The 27,520-nt window shown below is 53.4% G+C and overlaps 1 protein-coding gene across 4 annotated transcripts in view; it reads right to left on the minus strand.

The window, feature by feature from the left end:
- Nucleotides 1-27,520, minus strand: part of Slc22a23 (solute carrier family 22 member 23) — a 156,630-nt gene that overhangs the window by 4,578 nt on the left and 124,532 nt on the right. For 2 of the 4 annotated variants that reach the window (XR_015439281.1, XM_087181744.1), the window contains exons 5-10: nt 17,106-17,233; nt 12,331-12,433; nt 9,661-9,893; nt 8,031-8,063; nt 7,892-7,915; nt 7,042-7,165 (exon numbers count right to left, since the gene is read on the minus strand). Coding sequence is in view for 3 of the 4 variants with exons in the window: in XM_087181744.1 (XP_087037870.1) it covers nt 7,042-7,165; nt 7,892-7,915; nt 8,031-8,063; nt 9,661-9,893; nt 12,331-12,433; nt 17,106-17,233 (645 nt within the window). In the remaining variant the exon portion in view is untranslated. The remainder of the gene's footprint in view (nt 1-7,041; nt 7,166-7,891; nt 7,916-8,030; nt 8,064-9,660; nt 9,894-12,330; nt 12,434-17,105; nt 17,234-27,520) is intronic. The other 2 variants (XM_087181745.1, XM_087181746.1) reach the window with 2 other exon arrangements.

Consider the following 27,520-nt stretch of genomic DNA (forward strand, 5'->3'; position numbering starts at 1 on the left):
TAAAGACAATAACTTCCTCAGAACGAGCCGTCATCCTGTGTGACCCAGGGCCCTGCTCTGAGGATTATGGCAGGATGGCCGGGAAACAAGGCCACGCTTCCCTGACTGGGAGGCACTTGCTGCGGTCCTGAGCTCACAGAGCAGGAGCCCAGGAAGGTTCCGGTGGGATGAGCAGACACACGACACTGGGCAGGTCCTCTCCCACAGCCAGGGGTCTTCAGGCACTGAGAAGCCATGCACTTCTGGCGACAGTGGGAGTGGGGTGCTCCGATGCCAGGCCAAGACAGAATGGGCTTTTCTGGGGCCTCACTGGGGCGGACAGCTGACGGTGCTCTTGTCTCCAAGGAGTGCAGAACTGCGTGTCCAGCCCCAGAGCAGTGGGCAGAGATGGGACTGCAGTTGGTTTACGGAAGAACTTTCTAACAGCTGCTCCAGACTTATGCACCGCTCTGTGAAGGGACCCCTGTCCCTGGACATTTGAGGCGAAGGGACTGAGGGGAGGTCCCCGCAGCAGGCAGGAAGGGGGGGCGCTCTGCCAGCTACTGACCGTCTGTGGTCCTCTTGGTTGGCACCGTAGGTGGCTCTTAATTCACAAAACCACTACTACAAGACCAACATCAAAGGCCAACGCACTACACGTGTGTCTATATGCTAGCTACAAACTACCTGAAAATGAAATTAAAATGCTTAGAGATGAGTAACAAAGGACAAGCAAGACTTGCATGGTGAAAACTATAAAGCACTGCTGACAGAATTTAAAAAGACAGAAGTAAATGGAGGGACATTCCACGTTCACGGACTGGAACACACAACACTGAAGATGGCCTTTCTTCCCAAGCTGATCTGCAGTTTCAGCACAAACCCTATCAAAATCCCAGCTGATTTCCTCCTCCTCCTCCTCCTCCTTCTCTTCCTCCTTCTTTTAAGAAGATGATTTGATCCTAAAATCTATATGGAAACGCAAAGGATCCAAAGTAGCCAAAAGCAATTTTGGAAAAGAACAAAGTTGGAAGAGTTACCTTCCCAATTCAAAACGGACCCTGCAGCTGCATTACTTAGGGCAACGCTGTGCTGCTGTATCAATAGACAGATCAATGGAACAGAGTAGGGATTTCAGAAACCAACCTTTACACTTCTGGCTGATTTTTGCCAGAAGCAAAGTCGGGGGGTGGGGGGGAAGGGTAGTCCTTTCAAAGCAGGGCTGCATAATGCAATAATCACACGCAAAAGAATGAAGCTGGGGCTCTACCTCCTATCGTGTAAAGAAGTGAACTCAAAACGAGTCAGAGAACCTACAGGAGAGAGCTAAAGTCACAGCATTTCTACAAGAAAGTGTAAGAGAAAAATCTGTGTAACCTTCGGTCAGGCAGAGCTCTTAGCTATGACTGCAAATGCAGGATCCAGAAAAGAAAAAGTTGCTAAGCTGGACTTCACCGAAAGTAAAAACATCTTCCTTCAGAGGACACATGCCTCAAAAGGGGAGAAGACAGGGCCCGGACAGGGAGAAAATGGTTGCAAAGCAAATAACCGATAAACGGTGTGTGTCCAGAGTATATCATGAGCTCTAAATACAAAAAAAGACAACCCAATGTAAAAAATGGGCAAAAGACAGACATTTCTCCAGAGAAACTATACAAACCACAGATGTCCAACAAGACACAGAAAGAAGCACGGCATTCTTAGTCATTTGAAAAATGCAAATCAAAACCGCAGGGCCATAGCACTGCACACCTGCTCAGAGAATTGTAGTGAAAAAGAGAATGAACAGCACATTGAACGGACTGGAGAAACTGGACCGTCAAAATGAGCCTCATATATTCGTACTGCTAGCAGCCACTTTGGAAAGCCGATCGGTAGTTTCTTAAAAGACTAAACATAAATTTTTATGTAACTAGCAATTCCACATGTGAAACACATGGAAAACACATACCCATGAAAGCCTGACAAGCAAATGCTCATAGTAGCATCATTGCTGTAGCTGAACCCTGCATGGCCCAGATGCCCGCTGGCTGGTGAACGGGCAAGTGAAATGTGGCATACCAGACCCGGCAGATAAGAGTCAGCTGTATAGAGGAACGGACGCGAACACATGCTACACTGTGGGCGATTTTAGGAGCATGCTGAGGGACTGTCTGATCCCATTTATACGAAACGCCAAAAAGGGCAGATCAGAGACTGAGAGCAGATGAGCAACTGCCTGGGCTGGGGTGAGGGCAGAGAGCGAATGGAAAGGGGCATGCGGGGGTTTGGGGTGCGTGATAGAATGGCACACAATGGGATCGTGGCCACAGACGCCCCACATTTACTCCATCACTGAACTGTGAGCTGTAAATGGGTGACTGTGAGGTGTGTAATTACACCTCAGTGACGCTGCTATGCCACCCAAACTGTCCCGCTGTGCAGGCCGGGTCTCTTGTGGGGACAGAGTCTCGATGTTCTGTGCAGGTAGACCCAAGGCCCCTTTTCTTCCCAAGCACCAGAGACCATGCACACGGCTCTCTCCACGGCTGCTGAGGCTGCCCAGGCAGTGTCTGTGTTCTGCTCTGCTTGTCATGGCATTTAGCAGCCCGCCCTGTGCCCAGGGTCCAAACCTGGCTCTCACAGACCTCCATGGGGGATGTGGCCTGGGGCTGTGTCAGGCTCCTGTTGGGCCCAGATCTCTGTTCCTGCTGCAGACTGCTTCTCCCCTCCCAGCATCCCCTCCGGTGCCTTGAGTGTGGGCTGGGCTTGACTTCAAGGGACAAGTCGGCCACTTCCTAATACTGAAGCACAGCTGGGGAGTGAGATGTCCCTTCTGTGATCAGGTCGCAGTGGACTGGCTTTGGAGCAGACCTGCTGGCTGTCTTTGGTAAGTGGCCATGTTTTCGAGGTCCACATGGCAAGAACCGTGGTGGCCTGGCCAGAGGCTTCAAGGAGCTGAGGCCCTCTGTCCACACCCCATGGACACCTGGGTCCTGCCTATGGCTGCTGAGTGGGGAGCACATCCTGTCCCCAGCCCTGGGCAGGAGACTCAGCGAGGCTGTGCCACCCTCAACCCACAGGCACCATGTGGAAGTTGCACCATCCAGCTGTTGGCCCATCAAGGATGCAAATAAGAAAGTGTAATACTTTGGGGGATCTCCCAGGTGCCAGCCCCATTTTCAGACACAAGGTTCAGGGCCATGTGCCTCTTCCTGTCAATATCTGCCCACATGCCTGACGTTCTTCCTCGTCCATGGACTCTGCAAGGGCATGGATTATTTTCTGTAGCATCAACTGGCACACACTGTACTTAGTAAGCATCAGATGCTTATGGCTCACACTGGCTTCCTAGATGGGAAGTTCGTGTCACCTGAGGGAATGGGACAGGTTAAATATAGATGACCACAGCCAAGAGCAGTGAGGTCACAGCCATCCATCGGGTGAATAATATGCACACCTATAATAGCCTCCCCATACTTCTGATAAATCCGGTCCTTTCAGGAGCCGCAGGGTGGTGGAGGGATGTAATCAGGAGCTGGGGATAATGTTTGATCCGGCCCTTGAGACCAGCATGACACCCTTTTCTCTGAAACCTCCCTGGCTTCCACCTGCCTTTCCTGGCACTAAGTATGAACAGCACCCTTGCTGCACTGGAAGGAACAGTGTAGACTCCTGGAGAGGCTGTGTGGAGCTGCTGCTGTTCGTGGCTCATTTGAAAAACCCTATGCACGTCTACGTGTGAGTACAGCATGCAGTATACACTGGTAAGTCCATACAACCTGGAATGCAGTCACAGATGCGTAACAACATTTCAGCCAACGAGCCACAGACACCACTGGCTCCCATAAGGCTGCAGTGGAGCTGAACAATTCCCTTGCCTGGTGACCCTGCAGCCACCACGATGGCACGGCACCGTGGGTTCCTGTGTGTCTGGGAGGCTGCTGGCGGAGAGGCCTGATGTGCTGCCAGGAACAGGAAAGGATAACACAGTTATACACAGGAGGCAATGCTTGGCCATGCTGGTGGCTTGTGCACTCACTAAGCTGGACTTTTTAGGGTTACTTTAGAGTGGACTGCTCTTACAAAGTGAACTACAGAGCAGTTGGCTATGTGACAGCAGCAGCAGTTGCATGCATCTGTGTCCCCTTCCTGTCACATGAGTGCCTAGACCATCTAGGGCTATGTCCTAGAACTCTAGGACATCCACGCAACAGTGAAATTATCTAAGGACGCACTTCACAGAATACATCCTTTTTTGTTGGTACCGGGGATCGAACTCAGGTCCTTGTGCTTTCGAGACAGGTGGCGCAACCACTGAGCTAAATCCCCGGCCTGAATATATCCTGTTGTTAAGCAATGTGTGACTATATCTTTATATGTATCTATTTTTTCTATGGAAGCACTTTTTTTTGGTTTTCTATCAAAGATTCTTTGAAGCTGGGTATGGTGGCACACCATTTCAACACTCAAGGAAGCTGAGGCAGGAGGATTGCAAATTTGAGCCCAGCCCAAGCAATTTAGACCCTGTCTCAAGATTAACCAACCAACCAACCAACCAACAAGGCTAGGGCTGGAGTGTAGCTAGTGCAAAGGCCTTGAGCTCAATCTCCAGTTAAAAAAAAGGGGGGGGGATTCCTTGAACTCATGGAGTACTGGGGACAATTTTGATGGAAATTGGCATACCATTTTCAGCTTGTTTTTTTCTCTGGTGACATCTTTAGTGGGTTATGGAGACGCTTGCTTTTACCGTACCCTCCTCTACCAAGATGCAGACCTTGGCTAGGCATTTTCTGCTGTTCTGCAGGTGGCCACTAGAGGGCAGCCTATGCCCGTGTTTCCACAGCAGAGACCCGTGCAGTAATTGGATTTTACAGCTAGGAGAGAGCCCGGAGCAAGGCCTCCTTGCTTGTGCTTTAGGAGCCCAATTTGACTACACCGAGTATCTTTATTTTGCTAGTGATAATATGTGGACAACTTTAAGAACAGAAAGACGATACACAGGAAGACTTGGAAGTAGCGAGCTTGAGCTGAGAGCTGCAGAATCTTCACACTATTGTTAAACCCGTGCGCATTACCATTTTGCATTTTAATACAAGAAGCGAACCTCTCATTTCTCACTTCCTCTTTTATAGTTCTTGTCTTCACTGCATTTTTGAGACGCCGAGGATGAACACACATTTGGAACAGTTGTTAGAGGAATGTAACTGCCATGTAGTTCAAGCTGGCCTCAAACCTCTGGCAGTCCTGCTGCCTCAGCCTCCGGAGTGCTGGCAACGCAGGTGTGCGCCACCGCACCCACCTGAGAATTTTTCTTTTTTTGCAGTATGGGGATTGAGCCCGGGGCCTCAAGCACGCTAAGCAGGCGCTCTACCGCTGAGCCACACCCCGACCCCATGGCACCCTAATGTCTGTTACTGTTCTTGCTCAGAAGGTTGTTGGTCCCGCGCTGTGGAAAAAGGCAAGTCCTGCATTCAGAGGGAGGCCGTGGGGCCCACGCCCCTCACCCTCCCTGGCCCCGGCCTCAGCGTGCAGAGTGGGGCCTGGGAGGAAAGCTCATGCCCGTCCACCTGGGCCCGCACAGGCCGCGGGAGAGAAGAGGTTACGGCGAGAAGTGAGGTGCATCCGGAACCCCGGACACGCTCCGGCCTGGCCGGGGACGCTCTGGACTCAGCGCCCTTTGGTTCTGGGTCAGATATTTTTTCTGGTTGGTCGTCTTGGGAAACTGAACCTCAGGACACGTTTGTTGAATTCCTATCCTGAATTAGTCTTTCCAGGTTTGCATCAAAGAAGAAAAGGGTATTTCATGTCCTTCAGTCTAGTTTACTAAGCAAAATCTAACAATAAATAAGGGGGTGCCTGACTACCAGAGTCTCCTGGTGCCTCCCTGACCCCGAGGGATGCACACAGGCTTGCAGAGGCTGCCAGCGGCAGAGGGAGCCCAGAACATCTGGCCGAGGACTTGGCTTTATTGAGAGAGTCCTCTCTGCTGGATTCTCTTATAAAGGAAGAAGTTCTCCCAGGTGACGGAGGCAGAGGAAGTCACTCTGCAACTGCAGGCCCCAGACAAGTGCCTGGCATCTCCTTCCAGTGGCCCTGGGGGCAGGACAGAGACAGACTACAGGGCTCTGGATTGCTCTTTTCTTAAACTTAAAATACCCTAGCATTTTCCTCTAGGAGCTGAGTCCATCTGGCCGGACTTGGATTATAAAAATGCAAGAGGATGAATTGAATCCAGGTCCTGTTCAAGCCCTGCAGTCAGCCGGCCTCCAGGAACATGGGAAGGAAGCGGGCCAGGAACCTGCCTGTTGCTGGTCCCAGCCCGGAAGGTGGAGACAGCGTGTCTCTGCGTCCTGCCCAGAACTGAAGCCGCCCCTTCTCACTCTCCTGAGGGTGTCAACCTGTTGCCCTGACTCCTGGGCTTCGGCTCCCAGCTGAATAAGGACCGGTCCTTGCACAGCACGTGTGTTAGCAACGCTGACAACACTCCCGGCGTGCTGCTATCAAGTCCTGCTCTTCAGTAGGACAGTGGCAGCCAGCACAGGCTCAGTATCTCTTACCCAGAATGCCTGGGGTCAGAGGGCCTGGTGTGTTACGTTACTGACAGGTGGAGGATCTGGCTCACTGAACCTCCTTAGCTAGGTCAGTGGTGTAACTCACTGGGCCTCCTGACACCTTCGTTTGGGTCAGTGACATCGACTCCTCAGGCCAGCAAGCGATAGGTCCTCTCTACTCCTTTTTAATTACTTTGGGGACAGAGGGCTTGCTGGGTTGCTCAGTCTAACCATGAACTTCGGGATCCTCCTGCCTCAGCCTCCAGATTGCTAGGATTACAGGTGCCTGCCACTGTGCCTGGCTTCCTTTTTCCTTTTGAAGCAGCTTTATTACTGAGGTCGCTTAGAAGAGTTAAGAGCTCTGATTTCAGCTGCAGTGTGGGCCGTGAGCAAGCAGCTCAGAATCTCCTCCCTTCCCGTCACTGCCGGGTTTGTTTTCTGGACCCGGAAGAGCTTCCTGCTCCCTGTTCCGTGGCTGCTGCCTGGACGGCAGTGCTGGTGTGGGTTCCCTTGGCACTCTGTCACCCACCTTATCACCGTGGGGGTGACCTCCACACAGAAGAACACGCTGAGGCTCCCGACGGCATGGGAGGCGAACATGCCCACGATGGAGAAGGAGATGGAGAACTTGTCCTTCACGCTGTCGCTCATCCCTGAAGGGCAGGAGAAGGGGACGTGAGGGTAGGGAGGCGGGGGCCAGGCGGGGAGCAGTGGGGCAGGGATGGGGGCCCTGGGCCCCGGGAGGCACGCGCCTGGCTCCCTCCGCCCCTGAACACCGAGCCCGCCCCAGCGCTGCCAGTGGCGGTGCCCAGGAGGGGGACCAGGGCGCCTCAGCGACTTCAGCCTCAGACTTTCGCAGCCAGATCTAGGATATCTTAGTCAAAAAGGCACATAACCGAGAAGGACGTGCCAGGCCTGCTGGGAGAGTGCGCGGCAGCCCCAGGGCCTGACAGTGGCTCCGGAGTCTGGGTGCGCAGGTGGTGTCCAGCGCATGCACTTGGGGGCCACACACCTGGGCCTGGCTGCCACCCCGGGGCTGCACGGAGGGGCACAGGCCCAGGTGGGGCCAGGCATGTGCAGCAGCAGTGGGAGGTGCAGCCCGGTGACTCCGCTGTCCCGGAGCGGACAGCACCCAGCTTTCGAGAGCCCCAAGGGGGCAGCGGCTTCCCCCAGCAGTGCAGCCAGCCAAGCCCAGCACCCCGGGGCTCTGATCCCCCACCCTGGCTCTGTCCGGAGACCACTGCCCTGGCACCTGGCCAGGGCCTGCTCTGACTGAGGGGACAGGCGGCATGCGTGCCAAGCTGCACAGAACCGGGCAACACGAGTCGCCCTCTCTAGCGGCAGGAGGGGGCAGAGAACACAGATGTATAGTGTCCAACCTACGGCCAACTTCAGCTGCAGTTCTTGGAGGGCAAAGGGGGAGAAGAGAGAGGAAACGGAAACCAGTTGGTGATTCTTTCTGAAAATTCCCACGAGGCCACAAAAGATGAGGCTGCGCGGGCGAGCCCTGGGACTCACCTGAGTCTGGGTGCTGGCTGTATTTTCCAATCACTGGGCAGAGGGATGACGGTGCCACAGCCGGGAGGGTAGGAGGCGGAGAGAAGGAGAAGGTGAGTTAGGCGCGGACCTGGCAGTGTGCGACCCAGGGGCTTGCTGCTGAGCGAGGGCCCTGCCATCTGGGCTGGGGCCAGGGGCCTGAGCACTGAACAAAGAGCTCTTTGTTAAGAAGGAAGGCGAAAGCCCCGCTGGCCTTAGAGCCGGGGAGCCCCTGGAGCTCAGGGCTGGGTATGAGGGGCTGCAGCTCTGCCCCCCAAGTCTGCTCCTCACTCTCCCTGCCTTTTGCCCAGAGTTCCCCAGGGTTCCTGCTCTGGGCCAAGGAGGGCATCTGTCCACCCTAGGGACTCGGGCTTCCTGGAAGGACAGCTAGTGACACAGAGACAGACACCTCTGGGCCGTTTCCATGACTGGTTCCAGCTGCAAAGTGGATCAGGCTCCCAGCAGGCAGGGGATGTTCAGGAACTGGCCCGAGTTGGAAAAATAGCTCCCTGGCATCGGTCTGCATGTGGCTGCTCGGTGTGTGCGCAAAGGCCAGGCGTGGGTCTGATTCTGGCAGCCAGGTTCTCTCTCCTTCTATCGAAGGGGGCATTCGTGGCATAGATTCCCCCAGTGACCAGGGCATGAGAAGGAGCCCAGTGGTCAGCTCAGGAGGCCGGGTGCCATTTCCTCACAAGAGGTGGGCATATCTCGTGAGCAGCTACCCTGAGCTTGCTGGAGGGGCCGGATGGACTCTTTAGCTTTGGCTTAGATTATTTCTAACATTTATCGAGGCATTCTTGGGTCAAAGGAGAAGATGCATAACTTGGGAAAATCTATGGAAAGTCAGGACCCTGTGCAAGATGTTAAAACAGAGTCGTTTCCCCCTAAAGTCACACAAAAGAAACCCGTCATTTGCTGTGTGTCACGTGATGAATCCCATAGAAACAGTCTGCCCCAGTGAGTCATAAAGTCACATCCACCAGGACCTGTGGCGGGCCTGGTGTGCTGGGCAGCTGCCCTGCAGCTGGGACTCTCGGAGTGAGGCCACAGAGCAGGGCACCGAGGGGAAGAAAGCCCAGCACTCTTGGAGATGCTAATTTAAGCTCCGTCCTTGTCAAAGCCGTGAAATCTGGAATGCCCGCCCAGGCCCCAGCACACTCCTCAGCTCCTCTGCTGTAGTTTTAGACCTCGAATGTCCCCCGAAGGCCCATGTGTTGGATGGAGCACTGGTCTCCAGGTTTCGGGAGGTGGTGGAAACTTTAAAGGGTGAAGCTTTGAGGGAGGAAGTTAGGCCAGTGGGGGCGCCCTGGAAGGGGGCTGTGGGCGCTGGCCCCACCTCTTCCACTGTCATTTGTGGCTCAGCCAGTATGAGGTGGGCACCTTGCACTGCCACATGCTTCCACCATGAATCGGGGCCTCGCCACAGGCCCAAAAGCAATGGACCAGCTCGCCATGGACTGACCCCTCTAACACCTGAGCCACAGCCTACCTCTGCTCTTTTTAAGTCAGTCCTCCCTGGTATTTTGTTACCATGACAGCCAGTGCGCCTCCCTCTTCAGCGGTTCAGCCTCCCACCGCGCACCCTCTCACCTGGCCCCTCCCCACCACTCACAGTTGAGGAGTCCGAGCTGCAGCAGGGAGGCCAGGGCGGTGAGGATCATGAAGAGCAGCAGCCCACCCCTGCGCCCCAGGAACCTGACCACCACGCACATGGCCAGGCAGGATGCCAGTGTGATGCTGGCCATGGTGTAGTAGTCGGCATAGAAGTTCTCCAGCGGTGGCACCTTCACCTCGTGGCCCATCATGCTCCTTGCAAAGCAGTGGTGGATCCCGAACCCTGTCAGCCTGTGGGGGACACGAGGGTGGGGAGTGGGTGGCGTGCACGGACCCCAGGGTTGCGGCCCCTCCTGGTGACCGGGAGAGGGAGAAGCAGCTGAGTGTGAGGGGGAAGCATGCTGTTGCCATACTAGGGCTGTGGTGGAGTAAAATGCAAAAAAACAGGCTTCAAAGAAGGCCCAGGTGGTCTCTTTCCAGGGAGCCAGTGTGTAACTCAAGGCACTTTCTGCGCATGAACTCAGAGCCAGGGCAGCACTGTGGGAACGGCCCTCATGCCTGCTCCTTGGAGGGTCCCAGCTGGGAAGTGCAGCTCTGCGACACTTGCCTCCTCCCGGGGTGCTCAGCCTTCTGGAGACTTGGGAACCCACTCCGAACAAGGGCTCTTCCATCCCAGGGCTCAAAATGCCTCCTCTCTCCCAACCCTCCTCTCCTGCGGTGGAGAAATCCCAGTGCTCTTTACCTGACCTCAGGATGCCTCAGACCCTGCCCCCGGCAAGGGGAGACCACCAGGGGACCCTCCACGAGGGGAACCCAGCTCCCCGGAGCCGGCATTTACACCCGAAATGGAGCCAGCTGGCTTAGTCTCCTGAGCTCCTGCAGGGATTTCCTTTCTTCCTGCCCACTGAGCTCTCAAGGCAGTCTTCCTTTTGTTCTGACTGCAATAGGTAAATTTATTTATTTATTTATTTTGGTACTGGGGATTGAACTTGGGACCTTGCACTTGCAAGGCAGGTGCTGGAACCACTGAGCTAAATCCCCGGCCAGCACAACAGGTAAATTTAAAATAACAAGACAAAGAACTAGGACTACAGGTCCCATGTGACCCAGCTATTCCCCTGCTGGGTATCTTCCCCAAAGAATTAAAAGAATCATACCCCAGTGATACATGTGCACCCATGTTTATAGCGGCACAGTTTGTAATAGCTAAAGCTTGGAAACAGCCCAAGTGCCCATCAACTGGAGACTGGATAAAGAAAATGTGTGTTTTTTTTTTAATAAAATGGAGTACTACTCAGCCATAAAGAATGAGAAACCAGAGCCATTTATAGCTAAATGGATGCACACTGAGGCCATCCTCTTAAGTGAAATAAATAGGACACATGTGTGCAAATACCGAATGGTTTCTCTAGTGTGAGAAACTGAAAGTGTAAATAAGGATTAAAAGGATTAAAATGAATAACTGATAATCTGAAATAGGAAAAGGTCCAAAGGTGTAGGGGTGGTGGGAAGGGAAGGAGAAAGGGAGGAAGGGAAAGGAAAAATTATGAGAAAAGAAAAAAACTGGAAATGAGATCTATGTAAATAGAGAAGGGCGGAGGGGGTGAAGGACGCACAGGTAATGGAGAAAAAATATGAACCAAGATACATCAGGTACAGGTACAAGCACCCAATGGTAAATGTAAATGAACTGTATACCTAAAATGTACCAATAAAAGAATTTAAGGAAAAAAAACTGAAATAAAATAACAAGACCAGGAAGATGAATTCCCCTCCTCTCACAGGAATCACTAAAATGCAAATGCATCGTCTTCTCCATGCCAATTTTCTTTTTAAGCCTAAGTTGGAGAAAGTCCTTCTGCCCCTAATGGCACCCCGCCTGGCCAGCACCTGCCTGAGACTGGACAGCAGCTGGGTGACCGTGCCCGGGCCACACCGGGCAGGACATGGGGCCGGACAGACCCAGGCCTGGCCTCAGCCGAGGGTGGAAAGATCAGAAGTGACTGCACCTCTGCTCTTGTGTTGTTTGGCAGCGAGACCTTTCGTATCCTGCCCAAACAAAATTGAATCTGGAACCCCAATATCAAGACGTGGTTAAAATAGATACACTGACAGAAGAGAGTTGGGAGGAAACGGAGGCCCGTTCCTGGGCCTCTCTACTGGAAGGCAGCCTTGGGACCTTTCATAAAGAAGTGCAAAGCCCTCGCTTGGATGGCCTCTGACCCTGAGAGCTAACCACCCAGGTGACCTCTGACCCGAACGAGGGTCCACCTCGCGCAGCCAGGAAGGGCAGGGTCACCGATCTGTGAGGTGAGACAGGAAGGACCTTCCAGGTTCACACTGAGCTGGGACACAGCTGCCAAGGGCCCTGAGCACAGGAAGTGGGCCGAGCGGCAGGGCAAGAGGCTCTGGGGCATCTGGGCCCATGCTCGGGGTCGGGGGACCGGACACTCTCTGCAGCTGGCCTCATGTGGGTGCCTTAGAGCAGGCCAGGCTGCAGGGGAGAGCACAGCCACTGCCTTTGTCCGCCCAAGGCACTGGGGGGTCCCCGCCCTATGCAGGACACAGGCTCCTTGGGTGGGCAGTGGACGTCTTCAAGCCCTGCCCCCTCTGCCCACAGACAGTGGCTCTGCTGGGCAGTGTCACGCTCCCTGTCCTCATCAGAGCCAGTCGGGGTGGGGAGGCGGCCTGCACTGCGTGTCACGGCCGAAGGTGGCCCAGGACTCACGAGTTCACGCACAGGACCACGATGTTCTTCCACAGGTTCCGGGTTCCCACCACCTTCACGATGCACACCTTCTTGGGCCTCCGGGAGAGCTCCTTCTCCAGCTCTGCAAGAGACAGATGGTGAGCCTGGGGGCCTGGGGAGAGCCGTCCCTTCCCCTGCAGTTGGGCTAGGCTCTAGGCTTTCGGGGCTCGAAAGACTAACTTCGCTGTTCAAGTTCCCCTGTAGAGCCTGGAAGGGCTCCAGAGCCCACAGCCAGTGAGTTTCCATCCCAAACCCTTGCTACTATGGAACCAGGCAGCCTGCACACAAATAAGCACAGCGTGGCCTCAGGTCCCCGTGCCTGAGAACCGCACTCAGGGATGGGATTCTAGGTCCCTGGGGCCCTTGGCGGCCAGGCTCTGGGCAGAGGCGATGAGCGGGAGAATCACATGCATCCGGGTGCCCTGGGCTCAGAGAGCAGTGGGGCTGTGCTGCTGCAGGCCACGACCGCAGCTACTTCTGCCCACATCCTGGGAGCGTGTGGGTCTTTGAATACACGTGTCTACTACGTGGGTATGCGTGTGCATATGTACATGTGTGCACGTGTATGTGACTGTTTCAGCGAACAGCCTGGAGCCTTCGGGGCTGGAGCTGGGTGCGTAGCTCAGTGGTAGAACAAGTGCTGAGCACACCCGAGGCCCTGGGTTCCATCCCTGCACCGACAGCACGAAACCCATCGGTGACGCACACGCCAGCCGAGAGGGTTGTGTCCGGCTGCACAGCTCTGAGACACAGGCGTCCTCAGGAGCCGTCCCGACCCCGCCTGACCGTGCCCCAACATCATAGCCCCAGGCCAGGAGTTTTCGGGTGTCCTGGAGCCGTGTGGCAGTCTGACTGGGACGCCCAGACAAGGGACAGCTGTGGTCTCCGGAGCAGCCTGCCCCGTCTGCAGCAGTGCCCGCTCGGCCTCCTGGAGTTGCACCCCAACCACGGGCTCCGAGGGAACACGGGGCCTACAGACCCCAGCACTGTCCAGGTCGGGCAGCGGGGCAGACTAAGAGCCTGTCCTGGACCAGGGCTGCGGGGGTGGGAGAGGCGGCCTACGTCCTGGATGGGACCCTGCGCAGGTCCCCCGTGGGAAACCAGCAACTCCCAAGAGCGCTGGAGTCTGGTTAGCAGTGGTTCCACCACGATTCACTCCTGACAAATGCGCACGGAAACGTCAGGGCACAGGGCATTGTCAATGGGGAAACTGAGTCCGGTGCTGTCTTGGCAACTTCTCTGTATGTATGACATTACCCCAGACAAGAAATGTGTTATAAATAAATAAGAATGCCCGGGGAGACGGAGAAGCCTCTATCTACTGAGGACCCTCAGGGCTCAGAGGCTTATGGAGCCCACCCGCCATGGCTGCAGGACTGGAGTCTGGCCTTCACCAAGCAGGGATCTAAAATATTTGAAAGGACGCCATCTGTACTGAACACGTGCAGACTATCTTGTCACTATTCCTGAAGCAATAAAGTGTGCTGACCGTCTACACAGCATCACACTGCATCGTCTAGAAAAGACTCAAGTCCCTGGGGACGTGTGTAGGCTGTATGCAGACATGGCACCATTTCATACAAGGGCTCAGGTTAGCAGATGTCGGGGGTCCTGAAGCCAATGCATCACAGCTGTCAGGGCTGAGTGTTGCTGCCTCGGGGGGAGCCCCCTGCTCCCCTGGGGCGTGCACCCCTGCGATATCACCCAGGAGCCCCACACTGTTACTCCCTAGGGCCACTCCCACTCTGGGGCGGGCCACATTCGACCCGCCTGTCCTGCCTCGTCCATCACAAACCTCATTCCTCATAGTTTGAAGAAGAAACATGTTGCTTAAAAATAGGGGTTGAGGAATTTATTTAAACAATTTTTTGGGCTTAAGTCATCACCCGGGGTAGAAAGGAGAGAAAAAGCGTTTCCTCTGTCAGAGGGACACATGAACCTTCTTCCTCACCAAATTAGGCATACGGGTCAAGGTCTGTGCAAAAGCCAGCCCCGCTGGGATCCCACCCTCTGTCCACAACACTCAGCTCCCCAGGTCCCCTGGCTGGTCTCCACCCCTCAGCAGAAACAGGCTCTTCTGACTTACAGACACCTTTTCTGAAGAGTAAAACAGCAAACACTCATTAGCGTCATCTGGCGACAGGGCTAGTGGATCCAGTCTGGGAAGTGTGGTTAGGTGCTGTGTCATCGTGCGCACATCCTAGACTGTCCCCCACAAACCGAGATGGCATAAAGGGCCCCAGGAGACCAACAGACGCGAAAACTCGATAGGCAAAGCTGCTGTTTCATAGCCAACCTCTTGTTTCTAATGAGGAGGGCACTTGGAAACAACAATGCAGGTACAATAGACTGAGTGGGAAGTGACTGACGCAATCATCTATCGTCAAGTGTCATGCACTGTGCGGAACTGCATGAGTTCCTGCTCACACGACTGGCAGTGAAGTAGGCGTGTCACTACAGTTTCGCTACAGACACATGGGAAATGTGTCTCACTGTGACACTGCAACAGCTCTGATGTTTAGAAAACTTTCTGCTCCATTGAAACCTGACGGGACCACAGCTGTGCATGCGTCTATCAGTGATCCAGGTGCTGCGATGCGGCATGTGACTGTGTTTTTAAAAAGCTTGGGAATACGATCACCAGATACCCTTAGCTCCAACCATCCGGTATCCCTGCTGCCGGTAAACTCATCCGAAATCACCTGGAATGGCCGCACTTTCTTACCAGGCCAACCTTCCAGGAAGGAAATAAATGTAAATGTCCATTGGCGCGTTTATATAAGCTTAACGTTGTTGCTTTCTTTAATGTGGCCCACACTTAACTGGAATGCGTTACTGTGTATGAAATACAATGTTAAGGCGGCAGCAATTACATTAGGGCCTGAATTAGTAACATTAAACCCCAGAGCCCAGTCTAAGAATTGACTGTAGTCCACAGAAGTAACCACATTATTCTAAGTGGAATTAAATTAACCTTTCTGGAGCTATTGATATTTTGTCAGGGTCTCTGCTCCTCTCATCGCTGGCCTATCAGACAACATAAAACTTCTACAGCACTAAGCTTGTCTTTCTGGGGAAGAAGCCCACAGGCTCTGCGTTCCAAGTGGCATTAACCGACTGGAGGCCCTGTGAGGTTGCTGGTCCCAGAGGTGTTCCTGTCTCTCTACTTCTCTGATGGAAACGAGGGACTTTTCCAAACTCTGTGCACACGGAAGTAAAAGGAGCTGAATGTAACACTCATTGCTTTCCATGGATATCTCCGAAGTCTCCCTCATTTCTCAGGGCAGCTAATTGAAGCCACTCACACTGAACTTCATGGGTTCACGTCCCAGCTCACTTCCTTTTTTTTTTTTTTTGGTACCGGGGACCGAACTCGGGTCCTTGCACTTGCAAGGCAGGCGGTGGAACCACTGAGCTAAGTCCCCCACCCCAGCTCACTTCTTAATAGGTGTGTGACCTCTGGCAAGGCCACTCAGGCTCCACGTGCCTCAGTTTCCACATCTGCAAATGGGGGTCATCATAGCATCTCCCCAGAGGACAGGTGGAAAGAGGTTAATTCGTGTAAAGCATTTAGGATTAAATATCAGTTAATATTTACACATCTTGTTTATCATCACTGCCCGGGGTGAAAGGGGCAGGGCCCCGGAGGGAGCAGACTTAACCCTCTGGAAGCCAGGACCCTGGGCCGGTCTCTGCGGTGCTAAAGTGTGTGGTGGAGTCCAGCAAGCTCCTAATTGGACATCTGGTGAGAAGCCAGCTGGGCACCACAGGCTTCGGATCCAGATCTCTCCATGCCCCTTCCCCTGCCTGGCTCAAGTCCCTTCTTCCTGGAGCTCGGAGCTGGGCCACCCAGCTTTTCTGGCTGCAGTCACTCACCACGCCCTCCATGGCTCTGCCGGCCTTTCCCCACCTGACTGAGAGCCCAGATAGCCACTCCTTGTCCCCAGGCCCCTGCTGTGTGCTCCCAAGAGCAAGGCTTGTCCTGCTTCCTTCTCTGCTCTAGAGCAGTGCCCGACACACAGCGGGTGGCCAGGAAGCATCCATTAGATGAATCAATGAACGGTCGGCACAGGGACTTCCTAGGGGAGAGCTGTGGATCATTTTCCCGGGAATTTTACAACACTGGACACCAGGCCTGCAGGTCGGGGTGGGGCAGAGCCTGCAGCTACCAGGGTTAGCAGATCTGGACATCGATCACACCGGAACCTATTCTGTGCTTATTACAGATCCAAGTCCTCAGGGCTCACTTCAGATCTCGGAGTGCTGGTGAGGGGCCCAGGAATCTGGACGTGACACTTCCTCAGTGTCACTTAAGGATTGCCCCACCTAGATTGTGGCACTGCCCGACTCCCAAGAAATCTACAGATCCAAAGCACCACACAAAAACAGCTCCCTTTTCCAGTTCTTCCACTGCCCAGCAAATAGGTCATGGCCGGAAATAGACAACGGCAGCTCTCTGGTGGGCAGAGTTGGGAAAAGAGGGCCTGTGAAGGCTGTCCACACCCGGGCCCGGCTCTGGCAGGGCCCAGCCTCACAGCCCACAGCCCACAGCCCGGTGAAGACCAGCTGTGTGCTAGGCTCACACCCTGCCTCCGGACTCGGATGAACAGTGTGTGTTGATCATGATCGTGAAAGAAACCAGCAGAGAGAATTTCAGCTCACTCTCAGTCTTGGGCACCAGGGGCCACGGCTGCCCTTCTCGGACCAGGTGCTTGCAGGGGAGTGGAACAGCCAGCCCAGCCACACCCGCTCACCTGGCATCACGCCCTTGATGTCGCTCTCCGGACTTATGCAGTTCTTCTGTATGAAGTGCAGGATCAGCTTCTTCGAGGCCTCAAACTGCTGGGTCGCCATCAGCCACCGGAGGGACTCAGGGAATATCCTGCAGAAATGCACAGGGAATGGCTGAGTGTCTTCCGGCTCAGGCCTGAGGGGTGCTTCCCCACCCGTAGGCCACACACGTGCCAGCCCGGTCAGGGAGACGAAATCGTGGGTGCTGAGATGTACCCAGTTCCCTTCGAGAAGGTGTGTAAAGCGAGACTGGAAAAACGTGGCTGGTGTGAATAACACTCTACATTCTAGCAACCGTGTCAGGGAATCAGTGTATAGCTTTCAAAACAACCATGGCTTGTTTCTTAAAAATATTTTCTTAGTGCTGGGGATAGACCCCAGGGCCTTGTGCACACTATACGGGCGCCTTATCCCTGGGCTGCACCCCGACTCCCCACGTACGGATTTCAACCGCGTGAAAAGCAACTCCCCGAAGGCTTCAGCTATGCTTTGTCACAAAGCACAAATATTAATGGGATCATGTTAAGTTTTGCAAATTAGTCCTAACACGATTGGCCTGGAGTTACTTTCCGTTCTCGCACATGTGAAAGCTCCCTCTCCCAGCTTCCTTTCAGAATCATTTCCATTTGCTGCCGAGCGTCACTGCACCCCGAGAGGATGTCACAAATCAGCAGCAACAGAATTTTTTTGTTTTTTAAAAGATGAAATCTTGTGAGGATCTCCAGTAGAGGAAAAAGAAACCTAACCTTTTATTATGAGTTTATTTTGTCAGTTTGCACATATGACAATATTTAGGAGAAAATCAAAGAGGACAGTGACTATTCGGAGCAGAGGTTGGTGCAGTTTCCTGTAAAAGCCCAAACAGTCAGTATTTTGGACTCGGAGAGGGAAGTGGTCACTGCCGTAGCCCAGGACTTGGAGGGTGACCATGGCTCTGTACAAACAGGGAGACTCCTATAACTAGGAGCGATGGAAGGAGACTCAGAGCGAAGGATGACAGTCCTAGCCAGCCCAGCCCCCAACCCTCTTGTTAGCTGTGTCGTTTCCAGGCAGTCACGAGGGGCACGGGGAAGGAGCTGCTGGGACAGCCTGACCCCTGCCTGGTCGGCCTGCACCGTCTCATTAAATGAATCCAGTGGCTGGAAAAAATATCAAAGGCTATGGCCTCCACGTTGGTGACCCCAGCCCACAAATAGAAAGAAACACATGTTGAAACAAATGGTAGAAACATATGTTGCAAATTGTAGGCTCTGATTTTTCTCTTTCAATAATCTAGATTAATGTTTTACTGGCCTCTATTAAAATTAATTTGGAATAACATAACTCAAGCAAACAGAAACAGATATAACACATCAGTATTACAGATAATTAAAATCTGGGATTTTAATTAATTTTTTCTGGTACCGGCGATTGAACTCAGGACCTTGAGCTTGCCAGGCAGGTGTGGTACCACTGAGCTACATTCCTGGCCCAAAATGGCATTTTTAATCTCAATTTTTTTTTTGGCACTGGGGATCGAACTCTGGACCTTGCGCTTGCAAGGCAGGTGGCAGGACCACTGAGCTACATCCCCAGCCCTCAATTTTTTATTAGTATATGTTTGTGATACATAGTAAATTACATCCCTTGTCAGAGAATTGGTACATATAGATGTCATATCAGATTTCTTCTTCATAATGAAATAATCTAACAAAAATGTCAACTCCCTATAAATGTTCAGCTATATTATTTCTGTTTTTCTGATATTATTTAAATTTAATGTTTTAAAAAAATTTCTTGAGATGGACATATGGATCACTAATGTCCATTTAAAAAATTTATTTTATTGGTACATTTTAGGTATACAATTGTCCATTTTAAATATATATATATTTATATGACTTTAAAATTTCATGCAGCATTTTAGCTACATCTGTGATTTGATTCCAAACATTTCATGATTTCCATTAGATTGTCCTTTCCCAGTGGGAGAGATATATAATTTGCACAAATTATTTTGCAGGTAGTTTCTGAACCATTAAAACATGGTATACAACACGTGGCAGTTGTCTTTTTAAAATAGTTGAACATTATTATTTTTTTTGGTACCAGGTATTGAACTCGAGACCTTGCCTTGTGCTTGTGAGGCAGGCGGTGGAACCACTAAGCTAAATCCCCGGGCCGAGCATTATGTACATCAAATGTTTTGGGCACCAGCTTGGGGCAGGGACTGTGTTCTGAAACACGACGGCCACAAACAAACGCTGTGCGGGGAAGAACAGGCCCAGAGACGGGGCTTGGGAGGGAGGCCGCAGCCCAGCTTCCAAGCCTGGACCAGGAGCCCCCGCCTGCGCCTGCAGGAGACAGGCGGAGGAGGCTCTGCCCCAGCATGTGCGGTCCAACCCGGCCCCCTTAGCAAGTCCAGCTCCTCCACTGCCCCTCAGGCTGTGCCCACAGGGCGGTGAGCCCTGCAAGACACACAGCTCTGACCCCTGGCGCGGCCAGGGCAGGAACTACAGGTGACAAGCTCTTGAGCAGCATCAGGCCATCAGCGTGATACAGTCCCGCACTGTGCACACACTGCTGTTGTCACCGGAATCCCACCAGTCCCGGCACTGGCCCCCGGGCTGCAGGGCTGGACCTTAGAGCCCCGGGCCTCCCGGGAGGAGACTTTTTCCTTCCCAGGGGGCAGAGGTGCAGGCGGAGGCCAGAGCCCCTTGACGGAGGCCTCAAGTGCAGCCCAGGGCACCTGGGTGGACTCTGGGATGCTGCTTGATTCCCGAGAGGCCGTCCACTCTTCAGCATGTCCTTGGCACCCGAGCCAGGTCCACAGAGAACGATGGCTGAACTTGAGAACAGTGGGTACAGGTCCTGATGCCGTGGGTGGTGGAGATTGCAGGCTTCACAGAATCTACTGGGCAGCAGCGTGGGCCGGGAGTCAGAATAAGCGCTCTCCCAGGCGATGTGGGCGGATCATGGAAGCCACTCAACTGTCTTCAATGGCGACAGCCAACAAATCTCTCTCCTCACACTGGGCCGATGATCACCAGCCGCCGTCCTACTGGTTTGCTGTGTCAAGTTCATTACCTGCTGAACTATTATCGCCCCATTGTACGACAGGACAGCTCAGGCAGAGTTCATCTGCGTTGCTCAGGACCACAGTGAGATGAAAGGGCAGAGTGGGGACTTGAACCCTGACACCTGACTCCAGGGCCACAGCCTGAGGCGGGTGGACATGGCAAAGCAGCAACCCAACCGCCTGGCTGGCCCCTGAATGGCTGGCGTTTGGGAAATGGCCTCCCAATGGCTGCCGCAAGCCCACGGGGGACTCGGAGCACTTGAGTTTTGCGATGCGCTCCAGGGATTTAAACTCAGCACAAGTCACACAGAACTCACCGGACCGCCGGCCACAAGCAGCCCAGAGAGTCCCGCGTTAGTCTCCCAGTGACGCCACGCAAGTTAAAAAGCTGGCCAGTGGCCCAGAACCTGGAAGGAGCACAGCCGAAGCTCAGAGAAATCCATCACTTTCAACCAGAAAGTGTGAAGCACACGTCTGTCTGGTGCAGCCTGGCTCACGCATGGCTGCTAGGTGACCCTGAGGGCGACTTCTGGAGCCGTCAGAGGCAAGGAGCGGGGAAAGCCCGGGGCGCTCCAGGTGGGTGGCTTCGCAGCTCGTGCCAGGAGTGGCTGCGGCCAGCACCGCAGCACTTTTTGCTGAACTATTCAGGTCTCTCACTGCCTGCTATCACAACACGTCCACGAGGCGAGGACCCAACTGCGGGACCACTAGGCAGGGGAGGAGGAGGTCGGTTCTGAGAGCAAATGGCCTGGCTGGACCCACAGGGACGGAGCACGAAGCTCAGGACTGGAAGTACTTAGCTCTTTGCCGTGTGGTGAGACTTCGGTCCCCGCCTCACAGGTGGGAAAGCTCAGCAAACAAGGCACAAGAAGGACACTGGCTACAGGCACAGCTATTCCCAGGCCGCGCTAGGATATGAACCCACAATCTGACGCGGGAGGTTTTCAGACCTTCCTGTCTGCCAAGCGTCGCTCCTAGCCGCATGGCCCATCGCTGCCCCAGGGTTCTGCGGCAAGGCGAGGGCACATCCGCAAACTCCTACTTGGCCTGCTAAGCCCCCAGCGGGAGGCCCTGGGAAGAGGGGACAGGAGCCCAGCTGGATGCAGAGTGGAGGAGGAGGCGGCTCCCTGGAGCACAAGGTTCCAGCAGGGGTCAGCCGATTGGCCAGAAGGGCGGAGGCCCCGCGAGGACAGCGCTGGGCCGCCCCGGACATCCGTGGGTGCGGGAGAGGCGCGGAGGGCGCGAGACTCAGCCGCTCACTGAGGTTGCGGACCTCATGCAGAGGGACGGTTAGCGGAGCCGATGCCACGCCCACTTGCAGGACGCGCACGGCTGGGCGCACACGCACCCGAGCTGCAGACGCGACTTCCCTCCTGGCCCGGGGCCTCGGGCCCTGGGGACCCTGGGGGCAGACGGCTGTTTCCCTCCGGGGGTAACACCGCTCAGGACCTCTCGTCCCAGGTGAAAGATCGGCGGACCCGGGCCCTTTTCAGAAACGTGTTCCGGATGGCCCATGGTCCACAGCCACGCGCGGGCGATCCCAAAACCTTTCTTTGAGCCCGGTAACAGTCCCGGAACCGGGAACGGGCCCGAGCCGGACAGAGGCGGAGCGGACCCGGATGTGGCCGAGCTCGGCCTCCACCCTCTCTCCGGAGCCCCGCAGACGTTCGCCTCACGGCAGGTCGCTGGTGCGTGATGATGCCCTCGCCGCAGACCCTGGGGCTGCTCAGCGCTGGCCGGTGCTTTGGGGAGGCGATGGCGGAGGCGCCTGTGGACGCCGGGCTGGCGGGGCGCCCCGGGAAGGGCCGAGGGGCGCTGCTCTGCGGAGCTCTCCTGTCACCACCCCAGTGACAGGTGGGACTACCCTGGTGCGCTAAGGCCAAGGACATGGGAGTCAGTGAGTTTGGCTATGGAATTCTCAATGATGCAAATCACAGGTGAACCTATTCTCTACTTAATGAAAATATTACAGACTCCCTCAGTAGATGCATGGACAAGCAAGATGCAAGAGAGACATACACTGGAGTCTAACTGAAAAGGAAGGACATTTTGACACATGCAATGCTATGGTCGAATGTGTCCCCAGGTTTCATGTGTTAAGAGGCTTAACCCCCACATGCACATGCTGTTGGGTGGGGCTTCCAAGAAGGGATGGTGGCTTTGTGAGCAGAGTTCTGTCTCACCACGTGATATCCTCTGCCACGTTATCACACAGCCAGGAAGCATCGCTGGAGGCCAGCACCGCGCTGTGGGCCTCCCAGCCTCCAGAACCACCAGCTAAATGGACCTCTACTCTTTGTACATTACCAGTACTCAAGTATTTTGTTATAACGAAATGGAAGCCCTTTGAGGCGTTATGCTGAGTGAAATAAGCCAACGACAGAAAGGACAAATACTTAGAGGATGCAGATTCACGGAGAGAGGGCAGAAGGTGGCCGGTGGGGATTTGGTTTAGGGAATGGGAGTTTAATGGGTGCAGAATCTGTTTTACAGGATTGATAACGTTCTGGAAGTGAAAGTGGTGATAACCACACAACATGAATGTGGCCACTGAAACGGTCAAAGTGATGAATTTGATGTTATGCATGAGGAGGCAAACTGCCTCTGATCTCGAACCTGAACTCAGCTGCCCTGCACTGTGCCTCTCTTATCTCTCCCTGGAGCTCACTTCTTGCCCCGTCACTTCTAGGGCACCTGCTCACATCTCCAGGGCTTCCACTGCTGCGCCTCACAGGCCTCACACTGCAGTGAAAACTGCATTTCACTCTCAAAACTGCCCTTCCTTGCAGATCAGCTCCCATCTACCCACTTGGCAGTGGCCCCGCCCTGTCCTGCAGTCACCCTGAGGCCTTCCATGAAGGCATGATAAGCCCAGGACATGCAGGCTGGTGAACCCTCAGAACCACACCACTGCCCGGCATGTACTGGGAGCATCAAACCTAATAGAAAAGCACTGCAAGGTGTGGGAGGTCCCTTGGCGTGTGGCTCCAATTAATCTTTTAAAAAAGATGTCTGATCGAGGAGCACGAGGGTTACACTATCACTCACTGCACAGAAAACCACTCAGGGGTGGACTCGGGCCCATGAACTCCAGGAGAGAAAGCCAAGGCCACGAACACCAGAGCAGAGGGGGTGGTGACCATACCAGGAGGGCAGCGAGAGCCCTGCAGACAGTGGTGGGGACACGCAGACAACCACTCCTCCACACACCCTGCCACCTGGAGGATCCCACCGGCACACGGCATCGGCACCCGGTGACATCACGACAGCCCTGCAGTCACTCAGCAAGCAGAGCACAGTGACGAGATGAACTTGGGCGTCAGACTGGGGTCTCTGGTGGGCACTGGGCCCAGCCCTGGCAAAGCCAGCGAGCTGAGCCCCACAGTGCCAACGCCCTGCCAGGGCACCAGATGCAGAGTGGGCCTGGAGCCTGGTCTCTTAGGATTTTCTCTACATCAACCATGTTTACAGCATGCTTGCAAAGCAGGAAAAGTGGACTTTCGAGAGAGCCCACCCAAGAGCTCTGCCAAGAGTGTCGGCCCTTAAGAGTTACACGGATGGTTTTTACATGGAAATCTTTTCCTAATGCTGTCATTACATAACAGGTCATTGTGTCTGGAGAGAAATATTTCTCCAGGTTTCTGTAATCAACAGGCCGCCTCAGTTCCCCCAAGCTGGGTGTGAGCGTTCAAGCCAAGAAGCAGCTCGTCTTTCTCCTGCCCTGCCGCAGCATGTGACCGAGCGTTTGACAGCAATGCATTGCTGCGTATACAGGTTCCCATCTTGGCTTCTTTCCCTGAGTGAGCTGGGACTGCTGGGGCTCAGGCCTTTCTGATTCGCAGTTCCCGGGTCTGTCTTATATCGTATTCCCTTAGCTTGCAGAACTGTTCAGTAGAATCAGTAGTTAAAACTTAATACCACCATCCTTTCAGGAAACTGTGAAGTTGATCGTTGTCCTTTGATATTTAAAACTACTGTAATAAATTACAGTTGGGCATGGTGGTGCATGCCTGTGATCCCAGCACTCTGGAAGGGTGAGGTAGGAGGATCACAGGTTTGAGTCCAGCCTGGTGACCTACGGACTTAGCGATAACCTGTCTCAAAATAAAACAAACAAAACCAGGGATGTAGTTCAATGCAAAGGCCCTGGCTCGGTCCCCAGGAGAATCTGACATTATGCCTTCTAGGCAGCCTTCTTGAGAAGCCACTCAACATCCACTCTGAGGAAACGTCCCTTGGCAGTTCTCCAGATAAAGAGGATGTGTATCCTCTTTAATTTACTGTTCTAGAATGTTTAGTCATACGGAAAATACCAAAAGGAAATAAGAGTAACTGCTAATGCTTTATTGAGTTAGTTGTACCTTGGGGTTGTTCCTTTGTTTTTCCAAACAGTTTTAGGGCAACACCTGTGCAGACAGACACGCCTCCCCGTCTGTGAGGCAAGACGTCATCGGTCATGGAATAAACGCGTCCCGAGTGCAGTGCCCTGCCAGGCCGAGGCCCTGGGGATGAACCGCACACAGTGGCTGGGGGCCAAAAGCTGTGTTGCTGGGGAAAAACACATGCTAAGCCCCGGCTCTAGCACGGAGCCACATCCTGAGCCGGCAGAGAAGAGGACCCCGGGCCCGGGAGGCAGACTCGCGGTTCAAGATGTGCGTGTGACCCAGCTGCCGGCCGTGCCAGACAGGCGCTGATTTAAGAGGCAGCCCTAGCAGTAGATGCTCTGGGCACGGCCAAGTACTAGGGCATCTGGAAATTCTGAAGGGAATCTCAAAAGAAAAATCAATCCATCAAAGGCTAGAATCAAATTAAGTACCAGTTGGGAAAATATAGCTTCTGGGTCAAAGCTTTTGTAAAAGTACAAGCTTGGGTCTAATAGGTGTGTTATCATGTGGAGTTTTTCTTTCTTTTTTACACTTTAGCTATTTTTATTGTACAAAAAATAAAGTGAGGTTTACTTCAGGGCATAGCAAATGGATGAATCTGTTCTGTTTTTCTAAGGCAAATTTATGAGTTTTTATTAAACTTGGGAATTTGAGGGGAAGGGATGAGTATCCTGAAATTAAACCAGGATTGGTTCCAAGGATGGTTAAACTCCAAGGTTTTCCTAAGGCGAATGGACTCCTTGCAAGTCTCTTGGTAGAACAAGGAGCTCTTTCATTAATGAGGGTATCGCCCCACTAATTTTTTGGTCACATAGGCTCAGAACTCCGTGTCTTGTACTGTTATCAGGAACCGAGGTTCCGTAGTCCTCCTACCATTAGAAAATCATCGTGCAAACATACCAGGAAGGCTGGGTTTATTACATCAGTATTGTGGCCTTGTACCAGGACAGTCAAGTTCTGTGAGCTCTACTGTTCTGTGCCTCTGTTTCCCACATCTGCAGAACAGGGTAGGTGGATTGGCAGCGAGGCTCCAACATCACATAGGGCTGACGGTCACTCCGACATGACCAGCGAGACCCTGATCACGGCAGTGTGCTGGGCAAATACTCTTGGGTGGCGTTAGGTTCACGTCAGACAGGTAAACCCAGCACCGGAAACGTTTTGGGAACTGGCCTTTTTATGACTGACCAACTCTGGGTGTATACCAATGGAGAAAAAATTTAAATGTCCCCCTGTTCATATTATGAGCATATTATGGAATTCACTTAAACTAGAGTCACAATCCACCATCTTTCTCCCTCCTCCGCTGTTACTAATTGATCCACACACACAGTTATCAGGCCACAAAGTATAAGCCACATAGGGCACTGAAAACACAGTGCATTTTTGCAGATGATTAAAAAAGGTGTGAGCCACAGATGAGTGGGCAGAAGGGACGGGGTTCTGCCGCTTTTGCATCACCTGGAGCGGCACCGGCCCCTCTGCACTCATGGCCTGCTGTAGGGAGTCCACTCCACCCTCTACGGGGAACCAGCTGCTCCTCGAATCCTGGCCCTGCCTGGGTGACAGAGCCCAGGGCCGTACCAAGGACCCAACATCTCCCTTCAGGTCCGCCCTGACTCACACCTGGCTCTGGGGGGCGCCCTTTGCCAGCACCATGCACACCGTTCCCCCCTCCGCAGACCTGCCATGGCTGGTTACCCAGCTCTGATGATGGAGTGTGGCCACTCCCACCCCGTCCAGGACTGCCGCTCTCTCGGTGCTGGCCCCCCCTTGGTCCCACTGTATTCATCCATGTGGACTCTGGCCAGCCCCGTGCAGTGACCGCTGAGCACTGGACACCAGTCACCAGAAGCCACTACTCGATTTCAGCCAGGCGCCAGCAGCTCCACCTCACCCTCCCACAAAGCATGCACACATGCACACACACTCATGAATACATGCACACACAGGCACACACCGGCACGCATTGTTCTCCACCTGGTTTCAAAGCTGCAGCCATCCCTAAGCTGGTCCCAAGGACCCCCGGCTTCCTGAGGGTCTGGGTATCAAGACAGATGTTTTCCTCTGACAACACTGGCCTTGGGGACAACAGAGACTTGATGCTCTGGTACAGTGTGTGGTCTTGGGTGACGTCACTTCTTCTTCTTCGCAGGCCTCTCTCCACTCCTACATGAAAGCAGCTGTGTTGACCGAGGGGGGTCCTAATATTTTCCATAGTCCCTACACGCTCAGAAGTTAAAAATAATGAGGCAACCTCTCACCGAGTTCTCCTTAAAACCCCACACCATCAGCAAACCCCCATGCACCAGCCTAGAGAACCTTCTGATACTGTCACTTAGTTAGTGTTCACCACTGAAATACGGGCCACCCTCGGTCTCCCTTTGGCTAACATTACCCCAGTCTACTTTCCCTTTTCCTCTATGTTTCCAATATGTCTCCTCAAATTCACCATAACCTGTAAAAACCCATAACCTATAAAAATAATTGCTCACTATGAGTGTAACTTTTTCTGACTCACCTCTTCCCTTTTCCTTTTCCATTTTCCAGTGAGACTTTGTGTTGGTGTCACAGTTGTTTTCCTCCTCCTGTGCAGGGAACCCCACACCCTTATTTTATCTGTAAGAACATCTCTCTGTGTAACGTGATATTTTGACCGCCCTTTTTTTCCCATTTAGTTTATTGGTACATTTTAGGTATACAATACAGTTACATTCATCATTGGGATCTTGTACCATTACATGAACATCTTGGTTCTTATTTTTTCCCCTTCTCCTGCCCTCCCTTCACCCCCTCCACCCTTCCATATTTGCAAAGACTTTGTTTCCATTTTTTTCCTTTTCTCATATTTTTTCTTTTCCCTTCTTTCCTTTCCCCTACCCCTTCCACTTTCCCTGCTCCTTTAGACCTTTTCTTCCTATTACACAATATCAAT

The sequence above is a fragment of the Heterocephalus glaber genome, unplaced genomic scaffold (genome assembly GCF_053883595.1).
Source record: "Heterocephalus glaber isolate CG9 unplaced genomic scaffold, H.glaber_assembly_v1.0 deba00001472, whole genome shotgun sequence".
NCBI lineage: Eukaryota > Metazoa > Chordata > Mammalia > Rodentia > Bathyergidae > Heterocephalus > Heterocephalus glaber.